The 24,498-nt window shown below is 43.5% G+C and overlaps 1 protein-coding gene across 1 annotated transcript; it reads right to left on the bottom strand.

Annotated features, from left to right (window-relative positions):
- Positions 1-528: 528 nt before the first annotated feature.
- Positions 529-2,411, bottom strand: LOC148890768 (general transcription factor II-I repeat domain-containing protein 2A-like). Its single transcript, XM_089010627.1, has one exon. It carries the CDS (start codon positions 1,698-1,700, stop codon positions 588-590), a length of 1,113 nt encoding a protein of 370 aa, XP_088866753.1. The 5' UTR covers positions 1,701-2,411; the 3' UTR covers positions 529-587.
- Positions 2,412-24,498: the final 22,087 nt, after the last annotated feature.

Genomic DNA, 24,498 nt, shown 5'->3' with positions numbered 1-24,498 from the left:
GCAAGGGGAGCTCAAAGTCAAGGGGATTCTGAAAAGAACGTCAAATTCAAAAGACTTGTGTGACTCTTTTTTTTATCCGTGTCCCCCTTTGAAGGAAAACATCGAGGAAAAATAACGATGAGGAATTATACACCAGGTCGCTTTAACTGAATGCTATCATCGTCGTGAGATTGATTGGTGATAACAAACAAGCATAGCAGAAGTGACAGTGTGTCATGTGATTATGTTTTTACATATGTATGTATGTATGTATGTATGTATGTATGTATGTATGTATGTATGTATGTATGTATGTATGTATGTATGTAGGTAGGTAGGTAGGTAGGTAGGTAGGTAGGTAGGTAGGTAGGTAGGTAGGTAGGTAGGTAGGTACGTACATATGTATGTATGTATGTATGTATGTATGTATGTATGTATGTATGTATGTATGTATGTATGTATGTATGTATGTATGTATGTATACTAATATATGTGTGTGGTGTATTGGTTAAATAAGAAAAACAATTATTGAACCAGTGCAATTTATTTTTAACTTGTTAATCTCCACAAACAATAACTTGTAATGTTTTCCACCTCATGTTACCTCTTCAGTGAGAATGATCCAGTCTGTTCTGGGCTTGAACAAGGGCATTGAAATCTGGCGGAATGTCTAAAGTGGCTATCCGAAGGACAGCTGAGAGGTGGTCATCAGTCATAGAGGATCTGTGTTTGGATTTGTTGAACTTCATAACTGAGAATGTCTGTTCACAATGATAGGTAGATCCAAAGAGGACTAGGATCCTCTGAGCATGCCTCCTCAGGTGTGGAAAATTCTCCTCTTTAAGGGCGGAGTAAAAGTCCAGCAGTGAGACTGACTTGAAGTGATCTGCCAGAAGTGTGTCAGACTGCAGATCAATGAGTTCCATCTGAACTTCACTTTGTGCATCATCCACACTGCAGTTGAAGGGAGAAGAAACCATGTGCATTTCACTACCAAGAGTTTTGAAATCTTGAAATCGCCTTGAAAACTCTGCATGCAATGCTTCTAACGTGGTTGAGTACTTTTGGAGGTGATCACCTGATCTTTTGGCTTCCTTAAGTGTTGGCAAGTGGGTCAGAATGTTGACCTTCACTTGGCTTGAGAGAAGCTGCAGTTTTCTCATGAAAGCCTTCACTGCACTGTACATCTCATGCACAAAAAGGCCCTTGCTCTGCATTTTGACATTTAGTTCGTTCATTAGTGCAGTCACATCCACAGTGAATCCGAGGTCTGCCAACCAGTCGTTATCTGAAAGTTCTGGGACGTCATGACCTTTCTGAATACAGAACTCCTGAATCTGGTCTCTCAGGTCCCAGACACTTTTCAGAACCTTGCCAAGGCTGAGCCACCTAACAGTGCAGTGACAGCTTATGTCACCATGTTCAGCCTCATTTTCCTCCAACAAAGCAACAAACTGTCTGTGATTTAAAGCGCTCGCTCTGATGAAATTAACTATTTTAGTGACAGCATCAATGACATGTTTCATTTTTAACACTGTCTTACACAACACTTCCTGGTGTATGATACAATGCAAAAATGTCAATTTCTGATCAGGGTTCATTTCTGTCACTTTATCCTGCATTCTCTTTAAAAGTCCAACATTTTCCCGGTTAGATTTGGACAACCATCTGTTGTCACACCTGCAAGCTTGTCCCATTTCAGTCCTAACATGGCCATACATGCATTTACCTCTCTGAACAAGTCATTACCAGTGGTTGTCCCTTTTATTGACTGCATGGCTGCCAACTCCTCCGTGATTTGAAAGTCTGCGGTTATCCCACGTAAGAAGATGAGCAGCTGGGTGGTGTCACGTACATCGCAGCTCTCATCCAAAGCCAGAGAAAAAAAGTCAAAGTCGGCCGCTCTGTTCTTCAGCTGAAGCTCTAAGTTTCCCGCGATGTCCTCAATCCGCCTCGTTACAGTGCGTCGGGAGAGTGAAACGTTCTCAAACGCGCCCTTTTTCTCTGGGCACATCAGCGCAGCAGAGTCCAATAAACACTCCTTAATAAACTCTCCGTCGGAAAATGCCCTACTTTTTCTGGCGATTTTGTGAGAAATGACATAACTTGTCCTGACGGCTGCATCTCTGGGAGTGTGAAGTTTAGTGAAACATCCTTGTTGGGTTTGTAGTTTTGCAAGCAATGCATCAGACACCCTTGCACACTCTTCACCAGACAGATTTCTGTATTTATCTTCATGCTTGGTCGTGTAGTGGCGATTCAAATTATATTCTTTAAACACAGCAACCTGTGTACCACAGACTAAGCACACTGCTTTACCTTTAATTTCTGTAAAGAAATATTTGGCAGTCCGTGTCTTGTTGAAAATACGGCATTCGTTATCAACTTTTCTTTTCTTGGGGTGTGCCGACATCTTGAGCCTTGAGGGTAACCTGGCGAACAGAATCGCCTTCACTCACTTCCATGTATACACGTAAGACTCTCGCGTATATACACGTAAGACATAGAGTCTACGTCGTGCATACGTAATGACCTAACGCTTTTCAAAATAAAAGTTAAATCATTTTTTTGTTTGATTTATGGCGTTTATGATTGGTCTCACGCGGGCCGGACAGGGACGTACAAAGGGCCGGCTGTGGCCCGCGGGCCGTAATTTGCCCAGGTCTGGTCTAGCGCCTGGCAGAGTAATCATGTAGTACTCTTCCATACGAGCAGGTGGCAACAGCGGGTAGTTGTGCGTCACTAATTCGCTTTGAGACAAGCGAATTAGTGACGCAGGGATAGTGCGGCAAGTGCAGATTGTGGCTCGCGGGACGACGGTGAAAGTGATGGAGAGGTTTTTGGAGGAGAGGTTTTTGGAGAGGAAAAATGCTGACTCAGAAGTGGACCCTGGACAAAACCCGGACCCAAATGAAGGCCCGAGTATGGATGGAGGTCAATAAAAAGCAAAGACAGTGACGTTGAGCAAAGTTTCTGGCAATACAACGAAAGCTATGTCTCATTTGGATTTACTTTTACCGGAGATGCAGCGGCAACGACTCTACCTGGCAGCAATGTTCCCTCTAATTTTTCATGTGTCTGAGCAGACACACAAGCTCCCTGGGCACACTGAGGACCACTGTGAGCAACATCAGATGTGTACGAGTGACGTGTCATTCGCGAACGAGCCGGTTCTGGACAAATGTCACATTATGTTGTTATTATTATTCAATTATTATATTTTTTACTAGTTGGTATGATAGCATTATTAATATGAAAAGTAAATTAATGACAGTGGATTATCAGACCACAATAACCACAGGGAAAGTGAATTGTGGATGCTCTCTGTGCACATATAAATCAAGCCAAATAAATAAAAATATTTGATATAGTGTATTTTTTACCTGAGTAATTTGTTTTTCACATAATTTGACATGATTTTTGGTAGTTAATTAATTAAAAAAACTGAGGAGCCATTTGGGAGCCAAAATACGAGCGGTAACGAGCCGAGCCAAAACAACCGGTTATTTGAAAAGAGCCGGAATTCCCATCACTAATGTGTACGCAGTGGCCACTCACACAAGTTTCACGCCAGTACGTATCACGGTGCGTATGGGCAGGGCACAATCGCTCCGTTCTGCTCCGATTGGCTGCGTAGCGTACGTGAACTGTGCGGCATTATTGGCTGGACACCTGTCACTCATTGAGTTACATTGCAAAATGGGCGCTGCATAGTGTTCTTGTGTGCTATGTACAAGCAGTGCGCGATTGCGCACGCGCGCAGCTTAGAGGGAACATTGCCTGGCAGATAATTTTCATCATCTCAATGAACTGAACACACGAATGCAATTAAAATCTGCTTACAAGTTCAGATAAAGTAAATGGGTTTCTTTCAAAGGTGCACCTCTCGCAGCAACATGTGGAAAGGTGCAATCTTGAAATGTTCCCACTCACAAATAAACGGCAAGATGTCAATACTACTGCACTGTGTGAGTTAATAGTGAAACATCTGAAAACTCTTGAGGAGATGATGACATTTTATTTCTCTTCAGCCTCCACGGAGCACCTTGGCTGGGTTAAGGACCCATTCAGCTCAGCATCAGCTGTTGGAATAAACATGTCTTTACAGGAGCAGGAGGAACTAACTGAACTAAGACAAGATCGTGGCCTCAAGCTAACCTTTGCTGATCTACCTTTGGACAGTTTTTGGTTGGCAGCTGCCAAGGAGTTCTCCATGCTGGCTAACAAAGCTATTTTGACATTGCTCCCATTTTCCACAACATATCTGTGTGAGGTGAGCTTTTCAAGCCTGACTGCAGTAAAAACAAAAGACAGAGAAAGACTGAGAGCTATGGAGGAAGAGCTTCGTGTGTGTCTTTCATCCATCCCGGCCAGGATATCAGCTCTCTGTTCGTCCAAACAGGCCCAGGTTTCACACTGAGTAAATATAAATATGAAAGATTATAAAATACTTTTTTCTTTGTGTTTAGTTAAATCCTATGTTATAATATAACATCATTCTTCAACGTTTTAAAAAAAGCTTATATGTATTACCAATAAAACATATTGTTATGTATATTTTTTTTAATTGAATTGTTATTAACAATATGTTATGGCCTGTCATATTGTGTTTCACATTATGTGTTTTTTTGTATGCTGTGTCTGGTGTATTGTTAATTATTAATAATATAATAAAAACGTGAAAAAAAGCATACATTAACAGTTAATACCCCCCCCCCCACACACACACACACACACACATTTTCAGCTGGGGGTGTGGCCCGAGATAATTTCAAAGGAAGAAATGTGCCTTGGCTTGAAAAAGGTTGAAAAACACTGATTTAGAGAACCCCAAATGGTCTGCAGAGGGCGACGGAGACAACAAAAAAAAAGGCACCGGGATGGAATTTTGTTTAAATGTTACTCTCATTTCTACCATCAGAGGACAGCAGCGCACTACCTTCAACGTCTTTGGAAGGGAAGTTGTCTTTCTTTTTGCCTTCCTTCCTTCCGTTTTATCTACTTCCACTTTCATTCCCTCCGATCCAATGATTTTTAAACATCAAAGTCAAAAGTCAAAGCCATCTTTATTATCTAATATGCTAATATGCATGACATACAGCACATATGAAATTACTATCTTCTCGGACCTAACATGCAAGGCACTTATAATGACATAAAACAAACTAATAAACACAGAAACGCCAATTTGCCGGGAGAGGGGAAGCCGCTGCGTGTTCACGCGCCGCCATCTTGGGAAAAAAAAAAACAAACTAAAAACAAAAATAACAAAGAATATGACAACACAAAGACACAGAGAGTCGTTCATTCTTCAGGACTTGCTGTACCCTCTTTGTGATGACATGAAGCAGTTCTAGATGAACGAGGAGAGGATCAAAGCATCCTTTCCAGCAGTGGATCAGGGACGTCATGGTGGAATGTGCACGTCTACTACAAGCTAAATGTTCAGAATCCGAATACCTTTATTCGTCCCACAATGGAGAAATTTGCGGTCCACAGCAGCAATTGAATGGGGTAGGGGTGGGGGTGAAAGGATAGAAAACAAGATATTCTAAACATAACAAAATAAAGTGTCAACTGTATACTGTGCAGATGTAAATGTACCCCCGTCACAACAGTGACTGTCTTCATCTCCATGATGCTGCCGTCTTAATGAGACCAGACGCGTGAATGTGTCTTTTTATTTCTTTTATTTCTGCAACACAGTATGGCAGAAGGGATGGGTGAAGTCGCATGGGTTTCGTCTTGTGATTAATCTGAATCTCCTCGAGATTGTTCTCAAATGCAAAACATTGTACATAACAAAACAGAATTAACAACGTGTGATCGTATAGTGGTTATTTACAGAAAAAGAGAATACAACACAAGTTCAATGTTATTTACAAGATGTCCCTGAACGCATCATAGGCGGAGACTCGGCAGAACACGCGGTGCGCTTGTAATGGCTGGCGCACAGTTCCCACACCCGCACCCGCCACGGACACTCACGGGCAAATGAAACACGACACAAGAAACTAAATATTGTTCAATAAAAACGAAATGAAACAATTATCAACAATCAATAATCGGGGTGAAGTTGAAAGCAAACACGAAGCTGTAGTATCCATTGATGAAAAGAGATTGTCTCACATCTCCTGTCCCACATAAATCCGCTTCAATTCCAAGCCGCGACATTTATTTTTTTTAAATTTAAAACAGGTTCTTATCTTACAGACATTTGAATTACGCGAATGTTTTTTTTTTTGTTTTTTGTTTTCAAGATGGCGCCTTTTTTGTTGTTTTTGTCTTATTGTGGTTTCTTTTGTCACTTTATGTTGTTGTGCGTCACGTGGAATGGATACAGACTGTTTTTCAGCATTTTTGGCCACGACAATCATCAAGGAGGAGACTGTGCTGAGTTTTTGAATGGGAGGAATGTCGGAGCCATTTGACTGTCATCGCTGGACAGCTCTGGGGCCATTGTGCTACAGCTTCGTGTTTGCATTCAACATTTAGCTTGTAGTAGATGTACAAATTCCACCATGATGTCCCTGATCCACTGCTGACATGATGCGTTCATCCTCTCCTCTTTCATCTAGAACTGCTTCATGTCATCACAAAGAGGGTACAGCAAGTCCTGAAGAATCAATGACTCTGTGTCTTTGTGATGTCATATTTGTAATTTTTTATTTTTATTTTTTATTTTTCCCAAGATGGCGGCGCGTGAACACACAGCGGCTCCCCTCTTCCGGCAAATTGGCGTTTTCATGTTTATTATGTTTGTTAAAGTCATTATAAATGCCTTGCATGCTGGGTCCGAGAGGACAGTAATCATTCATCCGTGCTGTATGTCATGCATATTAGCGTATTTGACAATAAAGCTGACTTTGAATTTCCTGATACGCATCGGCGCTCTGCGCTGACGCTCCTTGCTTGGACGGATCATTGGACATTGAACATTGGACGGATTCATGTTTGAAATGTCAAATCGAAATACTGTAGTTTGACTGAATAGGCACCAAGCTGAAGGTTAAATTCAATGGACATAAACAATCCATCGATTCATTTAGAACACAGTTTTTACCTGATGCGGTCATGGTGAGCAGGAGCCTATCCCAGCTGACACAAGACACTCAGCCCGGCTTTATTTTTGTATGCTTTTCAAAAAAATGGCTGAATGTTTTTTTTTAATAGACGCCACACTGGATCAAAAGGCCACAAATCTAAGAGTTTTCAGATGAGTAAATGAAATCAACACGTCTTTTGTATATACACTACACGTTTTTTCATCAGTGATTAACAGTGGAAGTGGAAAAGGAGAATGAGACCCCATGCTCAGCTTGGAGCTGGTATTCAAATACAAGCGGGAAGGTGGTTGGGTGTGAGCTTACTTCAGCTGCGCTTCTTTCAAATTTCCCCATTGTGGGACAAATAAAGGTTTTATGATTCTGATTCTGATTCTTCTTGTGAACACGAGAGGCGAGGCAGAAACTCAATCACTGAGGAAATGGAAGTCTCCTTCAATGTGACAGCGACTGTCTCTCTCGTATATGTGTGTGTTTGTGTGTGTGTGTGTGTGCGTGTGTGATGGGGGCAGGGGGGTGATTCAGAGAAGATACCATCAAAGTCCCCCTTTATTTTGTGTGATGAACGCAGCTGCCTGACTGGTAGGGGGTAGATGTGAGTGTTGGGGTGAAGTCATCTGCCTGTCACACATCATGACAGGAAGCCGTGCTGCCGAATGGACCCAACTGGCAGATTCATCAGGTCCGACAATGGCAACCGCTCAATGGCAATAATGAAGAGAGAACATTAACATTTGGCTAGATACCTGCAGCGGCCGCCATCGTATGTCCATCCCGTCCGGATAGCAATCTCCGGAACTCATTTGGCGAACCCGTATGGCATTTTTCATTAACAGCGATATGCTGCTGCTTGGGATTCAGATGGAAGCTGACTTTCTGGGAGGTTAGGTCATTCTCTCCCTGTTCATGCTCCACCCTTGATCGCCAGAAAAACAACAAAGCTGCAAAATTGAGTATCAAATATCTTTTCTCTGTATTTCATGCAAACTAAATCAAGTGTATGTGAGACAGAATTATTAGTACGGTCTTTTGGTGTGTTTCCCTAAGCTACCAACACTTTTTTTGCACACATTGTTAAGTGATTATAAGTGCCTTGCATGCTGGGTCCGAGAGGACAGTCATTTCATCTGTGCTGTATGTCATGCATATTAGCATATTTGACAATAAAGCTGACTTTGACTTTCGACTTTTTGACATTAATCACAGTGAAGACAATTGCATGCTGGGTGTCCCGATTTGACCCCATTTACGATTCCCAAAAGTTCCATTCAAACATTTAAACAGAGGTAAGAGTTCAATCATCGGCCTTATACATTGAAACCGCCAGCCTCTGGGTGCTGCCAAACAACATTTCATGAGTTGCGTCCAGATTGCTCATTAACTTCCTGTTTTCCACATGGGTCATTATCTCCATGGCAACAAAACCAGACCTCCTTTTTGTTTTGTGTTGAGACTATGCGCATTTTTGTGTGTTTATAGATTGAACATAAATTGGGAATGTTAGTTCATATGATTGGATGAATAATAAGGTCTCATGAATGTAACACGTGAGTACACAAATTATATGTGGGTGCTGGAGGTTCCTTTGAGGTGAAGGCCATTAATATAGCTGAAGGAAGGGGGTGTTCTTGGTGTTCTGGGTTGTCTAGTTTCCAGCTCACACCAACATGGGTCTTTCTGTTCTCTGTCAAAAGTGACATCAGAGATGACTGGTTCGCCGCTGCTCACACAGTTGACGGCGGAGGTACGATTTCCCCCCAACCCGCCAAGCACTCAGAAAAAGCACTCTTCTGTGCAAAGTAGCACTGCTAAGATTGCTTTTGCGATATCATCTGTACCTTCCTTTTTTAGGGGGTGGGAGGGGTTGTCTGTTTGTAGATTTGCATTTATGATAGAGTTGGAATGTGTGCTGTGGGCACGTGTGTAATCTCTAGCCACATTCATTTGAACGTTTAAAGGACAACCGACATCACTTTTTTGTGTCCTAACTGACATCAGAAAAATGTTTTATAGCGTCTAAAATACCCAAAACACGCAGTATGATATTTTTAGTCAAATGCAAAACACCAATAAAAATTACTTAAAGTGTGCTTAAACTGCAAAAAATTGAAACTGGAAGTGGCCGGTTTCAGAAAGTCCCGCCCCCTTGTTCGTGGTGTCACGCCAAGACGTCTTGCCTTGCTCGAGAATCAAAACAATGGCTTCAGATTCGGAGATCGTGCTTTCTTGTTACTCATCTAGTTATGAATATGATTCAAATAGTTCTGAAGAGGAAAGCATACATGTTTGCAATCGATTAAAGCATTTATTCCGTGTCATTTTGAGGTGGGGGCGGGGGGGGGGTGTAGCACCAAAAAGAGGCAGATGGCGACAAAGCTCAGTGGAAACCGGCTGATTTGTTTCCTTAGAATTTTTGTCAGCGAATATCAAATAGATGCTCGGTGCAACACACAAGGATTCACCATCACGTTATTTATGTATTTTCCTTCTAATTTCGCCATCAACACGGATCAACACAAAGTTTTCAGACCAAACAAAGTACCGCAAAATGCATTGACATGATAAAAGGACTGCTAAAATGTGTCCTTTCTCGGTTAGAGGCGTTCCTTCAGTGACGTGACGCGAGGACTTGTCACCAACTCAAAAACAACCGGAATATTCAGCGCGAGTCTTAAAACGTAAAATATAGCTATATGCGGTGAGATCTTTGTAAAATACGCTCAGTGGAAGTCATTTGAAGCCATTTTACAAATTATGGACACAACTTGTCGGCAGGCGTTAGTTGTCCTTTAATGTTCTGTGTTCACCGAAAAAGCACAATGGAGTTGGAGGGGATGAAGAAAAATCCAAAACAGTGTCCAACACGTGGCTATTCAAATAACACAGAAACATAAGTATCGTAATTCTGGTGTTGAAGTGGAGATCCCCCATAAGAAGTGGCAGGCCGTGCATTTGACAATTAGGCCTTCAGTAGTGCTATGTCTGAATTAATCCAGATCTTAATAACTATTCTATGACTCTCCAACCTTTACTGCAGCTACAGCTGCAATTGTGACTCAAATATATAAAGTGTGGTGTGGTTGACTACAAGTCCACCAGGGGGTAGCGTTAGCCAGGAAATTGGTTAACGAAATTGGTTGAAGGAACCATTTGATCGGCAGTTATTTGATGCGACAGGGCCCGAATAACTGATGGTGAAAACCAGGTCGATTTCTCACCAGGGTAACAAATATTGGCTTAAATTTGATTGGTTCAATGCATTAATACAAATACACATCTGGAAGCAGCAAAACAGGGGTGAGAAAAGCAATGAAAGGAAGCTGAAGGAAAATTCTGAAATACAGTAAAGTCTCGTTATATCGATATCGGATATATCGATAGTCCCGGTTATATCGATACTATTTCTATGCACGCACGGAGAAAATTACATGCAAACAGGGTCGGATATATCGATAGTCCCGGTTATATCGATATTTTTTCGGACTCCCTTGAATATCGATATAACGAGACTTTACTGTATATAATAAAAATTTGTGGACAAAATATCATTAACATCTGTCTGTGATTCAAACATTTTTAGGCCAGCAGAGAAGGCCGAGCAGGCCCTGACGGTCCACCAATGCACATAGGCATATATGCCCCACTGGTTTGAATCAGAGCAGGAAAACACCCCTTTGCGCAATCCAGCCATTGTGTTCAACCAATTCCCTAGAAATGTCATTCTCAAAATCGCATTGCCGCGGCACAAGAAAGGCCTCCTTTCTTTCCTCATTTGTGTCTTTTACAACACGGTCAATTGCATTCAGAAAATGACTTCCTCTTTAAATTTAGATTAGCAACGCAGTGTGTGAAAGAAAAGCTCCAAACGCCGACTTGTCCCGGTTGGTTAAATATGTGTGGCGGTGAATTGAAGCCAGCTTCTATTGTACTGATTTGTTTCTGTTTTCTCTGCAATAATGACAACATGTATGCGGAATGGATCTATGCGCTGCGGAATAAATTATCTCCTAACGGCGCACTTAGCTGTAAAAGACAACCGTGCCAAAAACACAAACACACATATCTAATGAGAACACTTCGTCTTTATCACGGAGTGTGACGGTTATATTACGGTCGGACGGCGGGCAGCGTATTCCCCATTCGTTGATTAATAAAATGAGTGACAGACATTGGCACCGCTGTCCAAAACTGACTTGCATTTTAGAACGGCAAGATGTGGATTGCTATGGAAACAGATTTGATACACCCCACCCCACGCCCCGCCCGCTCGCCTTCTCCCAGACACTTGTGAATCACCCAACTAATATCTCTTATGGGGATGCCCCCTTGTCACTCTCATAAAAAGAGAATGATTCCACAAAGGCATATGATTAAGTCCGATCAGCCGAGCCGAACCTCCCTTCATCCATGGCGCGATCGGACCAAGGAAAACTTGCTCATCCCACCTGCTGCTGATATTAATTTCGTCTTGAAAAAGACAGATCCGAGACAACTCAAGGCAGCAATTGTCACGATTTGCAAGGTGGTGATGGCGGGTGCGGATCCCAAAAAGCAGGCAGGAGGGAGCAGGAGGTTGTTTGACAAATTGTATTAAAATAAAGTCAGCAGGAACAAAATGTAAATCAAAATCATCTGAATGGAAAAAATACAAAGTTGCAAAAGAAGACCAAAAGTAAAAGTCCGCCAAGGTTAAACAAACACATACACAATGCATGCAGCAAACAAGCAGCAAACAAACAATGAACCGGCCAACCATCGGATCCCGCAGGTACATCGGACCCGTCTCATTTCCACCCTGTGCCTGGCAATGCTACGTCCACGTTAGCGCAAGCCTCGTCGAGTTTGAATTGCGTCACTCGACGAGCCGCAACGTCCACGTAAACGTCCGGCCGAGACCTCCTTCCAGGTGGCCGTCCAGGGTGACACTGGGTGACTAGCATTGCACGCCCACGTCCAGCCACGCTGTCGTCGTGGATGACGAATTGAGTCTCATCCACGACGAGGCGTGCAACGTCCGCGTCAACGTCAGTCCGAGACCCCACTCACCGCTGGATCCCGGAACGGCTCTGGACTGGTCTCGTTCCCCCGGAGCCGGGCAGTTCAAGCCCACATCGGCGTCCGGCCGAGACCTGGTCCCATACGGCCGTACGGGGTGCCATTCTGCGCCTGGCAGTTCGACGTCCACGCAGAGCCATGCGCCGTCGCGTGAACGTGCGAGAGGGATCGCACTCACACCCACGACGATCCGTTCCGCGTCTTCGTCCACCCCAGGCCGAGTCCCGTTCCCATCAGGCCGCCGCCCGTCGTATGCTGGAGAGGCAGCGGTTGCCCTCTCCACCGACCGTTCCCTGGCGAGTGGACCTTTTGGGAGACTGTTGGGACTTCTGGAAGCAGCCCCTTGAAGGGGAGGTACTGTCACGATCTGGTTGGCGACCAACGGGGGGGCGCTGTCGGCCCCGCCTACACCTGCGCAGGTGCTGGTCGTACCGATCAGATTGGCGACCAGCGGGTAGCGACGTCAGCCCTGTCTGCAGCCTCGCAGGTGCTGGTCGTTTAATCATTGACACTTAAAAGGACACCCGGCACGACCATCCGGTGCCGGTTCATTGTTTGTTTGCTGCTTGGTTGCTGCATGCATTGTGTATGTGTTTGTTTAACCTTGGTGGACTTTTACTTTTGGTCTTCTTTTGCTACTTTGTATTTTTTCTATTCAGATGATTTTGATGTATTACATTTTGTTCCTGCTGACTTTATTTTAATACAATTTGTCAAACAACCTCCTGCTCCCTCCTGCCTGCTTTTTGGGATCCGAACTCGCCATCACCACCTCGCAAACCGTGACAGCAAAGGGGAAGCTAACATTGCTTTGGATGAATGTCGTTACGTTTTGTGTTTCATATTTTGATGTGTTTTATTTTCTCAAATGTAAATAAATAAATAAATAAACAAACAGACAAGATTAAATAAATAAATAAATAAATAAATAAATAAATAAATAAATAAATAAATAAATGAAAGAGAAATAAATGAATAAATAAAAATAGGTGAGTGAATGAATAAAATAAATAAATAACTTGTTATCGCCTGCTCACGAATATATGTATTATTTCTTTTGGCAAAGCATGGAAGCTGTTCTCCGGGTTCCCTCGCAGAACACTGGACCATTGTTCTGACCTTTTGCCAACATAATCCATCTTCATTTTTGATGAAAGGCTATATGTGACTGCTATAGAGTGGTGAGCATTACACAGCCTGCTTATTTACTTCCGGCTCATTTATTCTCATTATGCAGCCCGGCAGACATCAGTGTGGGGATTTCTGTCCCATAGCGTTTCAATGATCCAGAGAAAGAAACAGCTCGAGAGAGCGAAGTTGGTGGTGGGGGGGGGGTGCACGGAAACAAACCAATGGGGGTGCATTCATTCTCTGCATGTGAACTTTGACACCTTTGACAGAGTTGGGCTCTGTTTTCAGGCTGTTCAATGGCACCAGCTTATTCTTTTCTTCTCGGCCTGCCCGGTCTGAGGGGGTGGTGCAATGACTCCAAGTTGTTTATGTCCCTGCAGTCATCAGTAGGAAATGTTCGATCTGGCCTGCAACTTGTTAACTCAGCAATGTGCCGCTAGAGGTAAGAGCATGTCATCTTTCACACTACCTTCCTGGAAAGAAAAAAGCAAAGATGCTCAGCAAATCTAATTGGATCTGATAAGAGCACTCAATGTCGTTCGGAAAGAGAGCTCATAAAAGTATCTTTTTACAAGTATGCCTCATTCAATCCGCGGTGTAATCGTTTCAATAGGATTATGATAACCATAATCGGGTTTGAGAATCTAGTCAATAGGCTTGCTCCCACTCTTTGGAGAAGAACTCCAGCATCGTGTTTATTTTCTGCGGTGCCAAGGATTTGAGAGACGCTGCAATTAGATGTCTATGCATGTGTGTTTGTGTGTGTCAGAATACATATATATATATATATATATATATATATATATATATATATATATATATATATATATATATATATATATATATATATATATATATATGGAATATACTTTTTCCCAGTTTAGAACAGTTGTTTTCATTGATGCATGTACACATCGTTGCTATGACAATGTGACCTCTTCCTTATTGACACTCACATCTGCATTGGAAAGTAGACACTGGATTCAGTTCCAGGCACAAATGTTGTCAGTCACGTTTCCGCGAAAGCAAATAAATAATCCCACTGAGGGATTTTTATTTATGCCCTAAAGTCCATCCGATACTGGATCTGTATTGCGCAATTCTCGCGACACAGCTGATGGAGTACGACTACCAAGATATGTGTGTGGGGGTTGTTGTGTGCATGCCTTATAGCATAGAAACAAATTACGATAATGTTTGCAGTAGATCTGCCATTAGGGGAGTGCAACTGCAAAATTTTAGTTCAACACCGACTAAGCCTTTGATTACCTGATGGTGTGGTGTTGGATCAGCACTAATGTATGAGTGAGGTAGGTCAAGCGGTCAGTAGTGTGATAGGTAGGTAGCATAGTGTAAGATGTAGAGAGTGTAGAGGATGATAGATGAAGGTAGATGATAGACTAGTAGATAGATGAAGATAGATAGTAGTAGTATGTAGTAGATAGATAGGAGTAGATAGATAATAGATGATAATACATACGATAGTATAGGTGTAGTAAAGTACGATATAGTAGATGATGCAATGATAGTAGACAGTAGATAGATAATGAAATAGATAGCATAATAATAGATAGTCACGACATACATAGATAATACTATACATACATACATGTTGACTCAGCATTGCAGTCCACTGCCTTCACACCAATGCGTACAATTGAGGATAGGATGCAAGAAGCATTCGTAAGTAAGTAAGAGTGATGAGACATCACATACAACATTTGGTGCACTTACGATAGATCCTGGCTGCAGCATCAGCATCGACACCAATTTTGCAGGTTCATGTGGGATAGTCGGATGTGGGATCGCTAGTAATCCGTAGTGTGTGGTGGGATGTTGTGCTGCCTCACATCACCTCTTCTCCTTCCGATGCCTGCCGTGAGTCATGATGTACCCATTGGCCGACATGCTCAGGGGCATTCGGGCGAGTGCCTCCCAGCAGCTAACTCCGGTCGAGTCGATCAGCATCAGCATCTCAACATCACGATACCTGCAGACCATACCCAGCAGACAACACTACTGACATAATCATACCACGTCATACAACATAGTGGATCCGTAGGGATCGCCGTCGCACTGAGTAGAAGATATAAATGGGGATGATGACTGGATATGGCTGGGTGATGTGCATTGCATGGCATAATGAATAAGATGATGGAAAGATGAGATGATGGGTCAATTGGATATGAGATAATGATGATGATATGGAGATGGATGATGATGGACAGATGATGCGATGAATTGACATTCTGGACTAATGATAAAAAATGAACTATAAATAGACAAATAAGATAAATGATAATAACATAACAAAAGTGAAGATAACTATAGATATGGATTAGATGACTAAGTGACTTTTATATATCTCTGGTTCGGATTGACTGAATTGCATGAGTGATGAAATTGGCTGAATATATTAGTGGTTATGATGCCATGTGTGCATATTATATTGATGGGATTAGTGGCTAACTGATAGATATTATTATAAAGACTTATAACTTCAATATTGAGATAAATAGTGGTCTGCTGGATTCATGACATCAACTAACATAAGCTTGTGACAAGTGATAATAGGGCTCTTAAGATGGAGGACACTGATTCGCTGTGGCGACCTCTTGAAGGGAAAAGAAGAAGAAGAACTTAACTTCATTTAATAAAATCTATTTATTTATTTTATTTAAACAGCTCCTCATGAGGCAGGTCGCTTCTGCTAAATTCATCGTAGTTCAGGTCATTCAACCCCAAAATTAAAATATGACTTCAAATAATATTGTTGGTATTTGGTTCTGTGATTTGTTGTTTTCTGATAGTGGAAAAAAAAACAACGCTAGCCACTTTTGCCACATATTTGTAAGGTTGTTTTTGCAGCTTCAAAATTCTGACAAACTTTTTTGAAAGCTGATGTAAGATCTTTATGGCAGAACATTATCTATCCAAGTACAGTTCTGAACCATCATATTGACTAAAATGATCATTCGGATCATCATGACCGTGTATCACATCACTCCTTTTCATGCTACTGATCATCAAGTCACAATCAATCCGCTAACTCATTCCAGCCCTGAGTAAAATGCCTAAGTTGATATCCTCATCCCACTGGCAAAATATTTTGCAAGTTTGGAATAAACATGCTGCTAAAGTGTACTTCCCTGTTCCCACTTGTGCCATGGCGGTAAATGTCACACATTTATAAGATTATAATTGTCGTGTTGTCAAATAAGGCACACGTGAGTCCAGCTGTGCGTTAACGTGGGTAACTCTTTATTTAGCCTCTAATGCCGTGCTTCTTCCCAGTCACTCTCCCTCCTGGTCCTTGGCGCCTCCTGCTGACGTCATCGCCCAGCGCCACTGATCTTGTCAACAATCACACCACATCTCCCCTTTCTAGAATCATTGGATAGACTACCAATGATTCAACAGACCTTGAGGATTATTCTGCCTCGTGGTTGAAAGGTCTGCTCGTCCCTCAGACTGTGACAAGGGATCGCATAGGAAAAACAAACATATTTGAGACAATCCATTTGAGAACAATAACTTGATGGTCCATCTTAACTGATCCTCCTCTATGCTCTGTAATGGGCTGAACATTGTATGGACAAACAGAACAGCATGTACAAGTACATCTCAATATTCGGAATACACCCACCCCCGTTTTTTTTTTTTTTTTTTTTTTAAACGAACAACCCTGCAAGCAGGGCCTGAAAGTAGGGGGAAAATGGGTGAAAAAAAAGAAAATCACAAGTCCAACCTGGTTGGTTTCACCACGACTCTCCCAAACCTGGTCTTGGTAGTAGGAGTGGGTGGTTCTGGAAGATTGTGCTGTAGTGGTCCCGCTGATGGACTTTCTGGATCGCTTCCCGAAGACTGCTCCGCTGCATCACAGCCACTCTGCTCAGGCGAGGACCTCATTGGGATGAGATGACGCCGGTTTCGTCTGATGGTCCCGTGAGGTCCCTCTACCAGATATGATCGTGGGGAAGCATGTCTTTCGATGATGGCTCCTTCCGCTCCTTGGTCCTTAATCCACACACACTGTCCCGGGTTGAGTCTGACGAGGTTCTGTGCACGATGTCGCGTGTTGTAGCGTTGTGCATCTTTTGTCCTCTTCTCATCTTCCTTCTGGATGATGGCTTCTCGGTCGGGGATGGCTGGGTTAAGCAGGACAGGAAGGATGGGAACCCTCGTGCGGAGTCTCCTCCCCATTAGAAGCTGAGCGGGGCTGTACCCGTTTTCAAGAGGGGTAGCCCTGTACGCAAGCAAGGCCAGATAGGGGTCATCTGCTTTTTTCAAGAGGCTTTTGATCGTCTGAACTGCACGTTCTGCCTCGGCATTGCCTTGAGGGTATCGTGGGCTACTTGTAATGTGGCGGAACCCATATGACTCCGCAAACTCTGTGAAGACTGTTCCGGAGAACTGAGGCCCTCCATCCGAAACCAAAAGGTCCGGGATCCCATGGCGTGCATATATTGATTTGAGGTGGCGGATTACCTCGTTCGATTTTGTGGAGGCCAACAGAGCTATTTCCACATACCTTGACATGTAGTCTACAACCAGCAAGTAGGTCTTGTTTCCGAGCATGAACAAATCTGCTCCTAGCTTTTCCCATGGTCTTCCTGGGTACGGTGATGGAATCATTGGCTCTCTGTGGTTCAGTCTCTCCTTGCAGCATGTTCGGCAGTTGAGAACCAACTCGTTCAGCTGTTGGCTTAGCCCAGGCCACCACACCGCCCGCCGCGCTCGTTCTCTACACTTTACCACGCCCTGGTGACCTTCATGCAGTTTAACGAGAACATCATTTCTCATGGTTGAAGGTATGACAATTCTCTGTCCCTTCAGTAGGATTCCGTCGTGGACTGTGAGGAATGCCTGCTCTGCTCTGTACAGCCTGAGTGCCGGTTCATTGGGGCCTTGTTCAGGCCAGCCTTCTTTGCACAACTGCATCACACGTGCACACACGCTGTCCCTCTGCAGCTGCTCTCTCAGCCTTTCGAGGTAATTGGTGGTTGCCGGGAGGTTCTCCATCACCATGTCGACGTAGATGTTTGTATCTTCAAGCAATTCTTTGTCATCTGGTGTCGCCCCCTTCTCCACTGGAGCTCGAGACAGTGTGTCAGCTGTCAACAGGCTTTTTCCTGGGACGTGAGAGATGGAGTAAGAGTAGCGCATGAGTCGCATTCTGAAGCGTTGTATCCGTGGAGGTAATGTATCCAGGGCTTGGGACCCCAGGAGACTCAGGAGAGGTTTGTGGTCCGTCTCCATCAAGAAATGCTTCCCGATGAGAAAGTTACGAAACCTCTCGCAGGCCCAGGTCAGCCCCAGAGCCTCCTTCTCCACTTGAGCATATCTCTGCTCCGTAGATGTGAGCGAGCGTGACACGTAAGCTATTGGTCTCCATTCTTCCTCCCACTTTTGGAGAAGAACTCCGCCCAACCCGTACGACGACGCATCTGCAGAGACTTTACTTTCTCTGTTGGGATCAAACATGGCCAGCACCGGTGTGGACGTCAGCGCGTCTTTTAAATCTTGAAAGGCTCGTGCCTGGTCGACGCCCCACACCCAGCAGTTCCGTTTGGACAGGAGGTCTCGGAGAGGCTTGTCTCGATCTGCCAACCCCGGCACAAACCTCCCCAGTTGGTTCATCATTCCGAGAAAACTTCTCAACTCTGTTAGATTTGTTGGTTCCGGCATCATCCTTACTGCCTCAGTTTTAGCTGGGTCTGGCCTGATGCCGCTGTCTGAGATCACATGGCCTAGCAATGTCACCTCTGACTTTGACAGTTCACATTTTTCCACATTGAGAGTGATGCCTGCCTCCTGGATTTTCTCCAAGGTAGCATGCAGGCGGGCATCGTGCTCCTCCTGCGTTCGGCCCCATATGAGCACATCATCCATGAGGCAAACAACACCGTCCAGCCCTTCTGTAACCTCTGTTACCATTCTGTTTTGAAAGTGTTCAGGGGCGGAGGCTATCCCAAAAGGTAGCCTCTTGAAATAATAGCGTCCAAATGGCGTGATGAAAGTTGTAAGCTTTGCGGAATTAGGTGTTAGGGGTATTTGCCAGAACCCCATTTTTGCATCCAGCTTACTAAAAACCCTGGCTCCAGCCAGCATGCCGAGTGTTTCCTCCACTGATGGCAGGATATACTTTTCTCTGCAGACTGACTCGTTGAGTTTGGTGAGGTCGACACAGATTCGTACAGCACCTGATTTCTTGGGCACTACCACGATGCCAGCGCACCAGTCTGTTGGCTGCTCGATTCTTTTTATTACTCCGAGTCGTTCCATGCGGGATAGCTCTTTCTTGACTTTGTCCATTAATGGCAATGGAATCCTCCTTGGTGTTTTTAAAGAGAAAGGTTCAGACCCTGGTTTCAGTTTGATGTTGTACGGCTGCCGCATCTTTCCGAGTCCAGTGCATATTTTTGGGTAGTTGTCTTTTAATGACTGCATAGTGACGCTGCCTAGGCGTGCGACGAGCCCCAGCCTGCAGCTCACAGATCTCCCCAGCAAGGCAGTATGCACATGACGACTGATGTAAACATCCTCCATCACCTCCTTCTCACCTCTTCTCAGCGGCAGCTTGGCGACGCCCACAACCTCAAGAGGGCTGCTCCCTGGTCCCAGGAGTCGTTTTGTGTCAAATAAGGCACACGTGAGTCCAGCTGTGCGTTAACGTGGGTAACTCTTTATTTAGCCTCTAATGCCGTGCTTCTTCCCAGTCACTCTCCCTCCTGGTCCTTGGCGCCTCCTGCTGACGTCATCGCCCAGCGCCACTGATCTTGTCAACAATCACACCACAATAATGACCGATAAGACCTTAGTAAGTGTGAAAAAATAATAATTCTATTAGATCAGGGCCATGATTTTTGCTCACATCTCGACGTTCCTGGATAGGGCTTGTCCTTGTGTGGCTCTTGGGTACTGAGGTGGCGTCCTTGATGAATTTATAGGCTGGATGCATTTCATTTAGTTCACGGTGATCCCCTGATATAAGATATCAGTTTCTCCTTACACATGATTCCTTAGAATCACACACACAATAATCAAAGTCTTCATTCGTCTTCATTCATGATGTGTAAAATGCAAATTTCAAGAAAATGAACAAAGCTAATATAGCCCACCCCCCATGCGACTCCACGTCTTAACACATTGACCTTTTGAAGGTCAGCCTGACATTAATTAGTGTCGTTATCTGGAATTGCTTTTCAAGCAATGTCCATCTTATTTATGAACACATGTGGAAGCACACATGTGAAATTAGGACTTGCTAGCGTCCCAATATTGAATGCGTGAGCCAAGCCAAGCTTGTAATAGCGCTCGTCATCACAAACAGTCAACGGCCTCTTGCTATTCAGCGCAGTGTTTCTTTGTGTCCACAAGTAGGTCGAATGTTTCTCACGAAACAAATTGAGCAAGCGCCAGTAATTGGACGGGCAAAGCGTCCGGCATCTCCCAACCAGCCCGTGGCGGCCAGTCCCCCTGGTTCTTAATATGCAGCCCCAACCTGATGCATTTCATGGACCTTTTCATGCTTTAAATCACTTCAATCACAGAACGCGGCGAACAGAATGTCCTTTGTAATGGCTGACAAGCTGGTTTTTCATATCTCAGTGGTTGGTTCACTTGGTCGACTGCGAATGCACTTCAAATGCTTCTTTCGAGGTTGGGAAACATCAACGTTCCGACTGCATCAGTGGCGTGGCGTGCGTTTGACACAGAGGCTTTCAGTAGTGCTACATCTGAACCAATCCAACCGTCAATAACTATTTTATGACTATACAACCTTTACTGCAGCTACAGCTGTGACTCATATATAAAATGTGTTGCGATTGACTACAAGTCCACTAGAGGTTAGCGTTAGCCAGGAAATAGGGCTTGCGAGAAGGCCTTGGTGTTGCCAACTTGAAATTAGATTGGTTAAAGAAAGCAACAGTTTGATCGACACTTATTTGATGCTACTGGGCTTGTAGAACTAATATCGAAGGCGTCCAGGTCGATATCTGAAAAAAATGGCTGAAATGTGATTGGTTCAATGCCTAAATATGAAAACACAAATCTGGAAGCAGCACCACTGGGGAAAGGAAAACACTGAAAGGAAGCTGCAGGACAATTGGAATTATTTCAAAAGAATTCATGGACAGAATAGAATTAACCTCAGTCTGTGATTCAGATATTTTTAGGTCAGAAGGCCTTTGCACGCAATGACGGTCCACCACTGGACCGCATCGGTGAGGTTTCCCACTGTGGTAACTCGATTTTGCGCCTGATGTAAACAAACTCAATTACACAAAAGCTTGTGTTCCGAAAATGTCTTACTTTCTTTGTTTCGGCGATCGCACAAGTTCACAAAAGGTCTTTGGAGATGAACGTGCATTGAAGACGGGAGATGAAAGCGGGCTTCACATGTTAGGGTAATGTTTGCTTTGCGACCGACACACCTGTGATAGCGTCCTGTGTGTGAGTGTATATGTGTGTGTGTGTGTGTGTGTGTGTGTGTGTGGGTGGGTGGGTGTGGGTGTATGGGTGTGTGTGTGTGTGTGTGTGTGTGTTTGTGTGCTCTCGCACGTGTGTCGCGTTGCATGAGAAAAAGATATTTCCCTTCTCTTTCAGCAGCGGGTGTCTTCAAATCTTTTGATGGTACAAGAACGATGCAGATGAGACCAGTAATTAGGAGATTTCCGTGTTCTTATCATCACCATGGCGACCGTCAGTAACCTCCCATCATGATTTATAATATCGGTAGACCATTGTGGAGACCTCTTGTGTTTCATGGAAGACAGATTATTAGTATTATTAGCATTAGTGCTTAGTGATAATAATTGATAAGGCAACGTATTGTATCCTCCTATATGCGATTCGGTATAATCCGAAATTTGACTTTATGAGATCCATCCATCCATCCATCCATCCATCCATCCATCCATCCATCCATCCATCCATCCATCCATCCATCCAACCGTCCGTCCGTCCATCCATCCATGCATCCATCCATCCCTCCATCCTTCCGTCCGTCCGTCCGTCCATCCATCCATCCATCCATCCCTCCGTCCGTCCGTCCATCCATCCATTTCCCCGAGCACTTTATTCTCATTAGGGTTGTGGGGGACGCTGGAGCTAGGCCAAGTGTTTATATCTGCGCAGCTACATGCAAGAAGGGATATTTTAAAAGGGATGGTGAGCACCAACGTGGGCGTGGGCAGATGATATGCTGCTCATCAAAGCTGCTCGTCTCGTTCCCTTGAAGTGTAGCGAGCGCGGTTTGCTTGAGTCCAGCAAGATGTAGAATCTTATAAAGTACATTTAAGAAGAATCTGCAAGCAGACTTCAAAGAGCAGATGATTAAGAGATTAAGAAGTTGTACATTTGAATTGTGACAGTTTCATGCATGGTGTTTTCATATTGAGGATAAAAATCTGATGTCAAAAGGCTAACTATCGTTATTTCTGCATGCGCCGTCAACCAAGTGTGCTCTTTGAGTAAGAGAAATGTTTGGTGATATGAAATGTAACCTATTGTGAATTCACGGATGGAATATGTCATTTGAACCGTGTGGTTTTGCAATCTGAAAAAGGACTCCCCGATGTGATTGGCAGGCAATTTCAAGTGACACATGGCACCCGGCGAGTAGCCTGACCTTAATTGAGGTTCAGCTTGTGCTCCAGAGCCAATTCCGGCGGCGACCCATGCTCCCAAGTACATCTGTGCCTCGCAAAAGCTGAGCCCCCTTGTTTATGATAGTCAACAACAACCAAAGGGACTCCAAGTGTTTTTGATGAAATAGAATATGGATTCTCCCGACTGCTTCCGAACAACATGCATGTCTCAAGAACATTTTTTGTTAATTCCGTATTGGGTCAGAGAAGACCTGCAGAGGCGTTGAGTGAATCGTTCTTCTTGTAGCTTCCACAAAAGAGGAAATGGGGAAGTGGTGACCATCCAATCCATCCGAATCAAGGTTTACTTCTTATGTAACATGTCGCTGTGTAATTGAGGCCACCGGGATGTGACGAATGCCTTCTTGTGCAACACAAACACAATCAATGGCACTGGCGGTGAGTTCAATGCCATTGTTTTTTTTTTCATCACTTCCCTCACAAGTTGCCTTGAAAAAAGGTGGCCATGTTTGGTGTGCATGCACAACTTGCCTGAGTGCTTCAAAGAATATTTTCTCACAGTATTTTATACAGCTCGCAGTTTGCCACGAGCCAAGCAATCGTTCTTCTAATTTTTGTCCTTTATGTATGCAAGGATCAAAATCCCCACATTATTGACTTGTACCTCAGGCTATTTCTCAGAGATTTTTAATTGGAATGATGTTTGTCCGGTCATGCTCATGTTCCTGATATGTCTATGCTGCACTTATTATTTTTAAATAAATAGCATCACACTGTCGAACAAATAAACAAATCTGCTGGCCCAGTTGTTGACAGTTTAACCTCAGTTCATCAATCAGTTCACAAACAAATAGATTGAGGCAAATTAATGAACCATATCCCCGTAAAGAACCCAACATTGCTTGTGTGTGCTTTAATTTTAACTTGTTTTATATTTTTGGTGCAAATTAGTATTCAATATAGCTCGCAAGAAAAACAATGTTGAAATGGGAAAAATGTTAGTTCATCAAATAACTACAATGACGCTGCAAGGGCACACCTGTTGGTCATTACGTCATTAGTTGTATAAAAGGACTCCCGGCCTGACCACTCAGGGTGGGGTCATTGTTTTTTCTTGTCATGTTTGTTCTGTCATGGTTAGGTTAGTGTTAGTTTTTTTCTGCAATCATGGTTCTTGTTTGCTACTTAGGATTCATTTTGTTTTCAGGACTTTGTTCATGATTTAATTTTCTCTCTGTTTTATGACTTCAATTCATACAGTACAGTGGACTGTACTCCAGCCTTCTGCTTGCTTTATGGGGTCCTACAACACCACCACTTGACAAACGCTACAGATATAGTTAAAGCAGTACAAAGTGACGAGAACCGAAGGGCTGCACTTGGCGATAGTACTTCAAATCAAAGTGTACAATTTGTTTGTTTTTTTGTTTATTTTTTTTAAATTAAATTAAATTAAATTAAATTAAATTAAATTAAATTAAATTTATCTTATTGTATTTTTTTTCATTATAATTATTCCCCCATTTTCCCCTAAAACCTTCACAAGCCACTCAAGATAAGTCGACAGGCTTCCATTCGATCACGACGTATTGGGCCCCTCTGGTGTCATGGCACAGCTAAGACTTAAAGCAGAACTATTACAAGGCTGGACTCAT

This window comes from Hippocampus bargibanti, linkage group LG12, assembly GCF_051943395.1.
Source record: "Hippocampus bargibanti isolate YZ-2025 linkage group LG12, ASM5194339v1, whole genome shotgun sequence".
In the NCBI taxonomy this organism is placed as follows: domain Eukaryota; kingdom Metazoa; phylum Chordata; class Actinopteri; order Syngnathiformes; family Syngnathidae; genus Hippocampus; species Hippocampus bargibanti.
The sequence above is the reverse complement of the archived record's forward strand: the minus strand, read 5'-3'. Positions and strand labels throughout refer to the sequence as shown.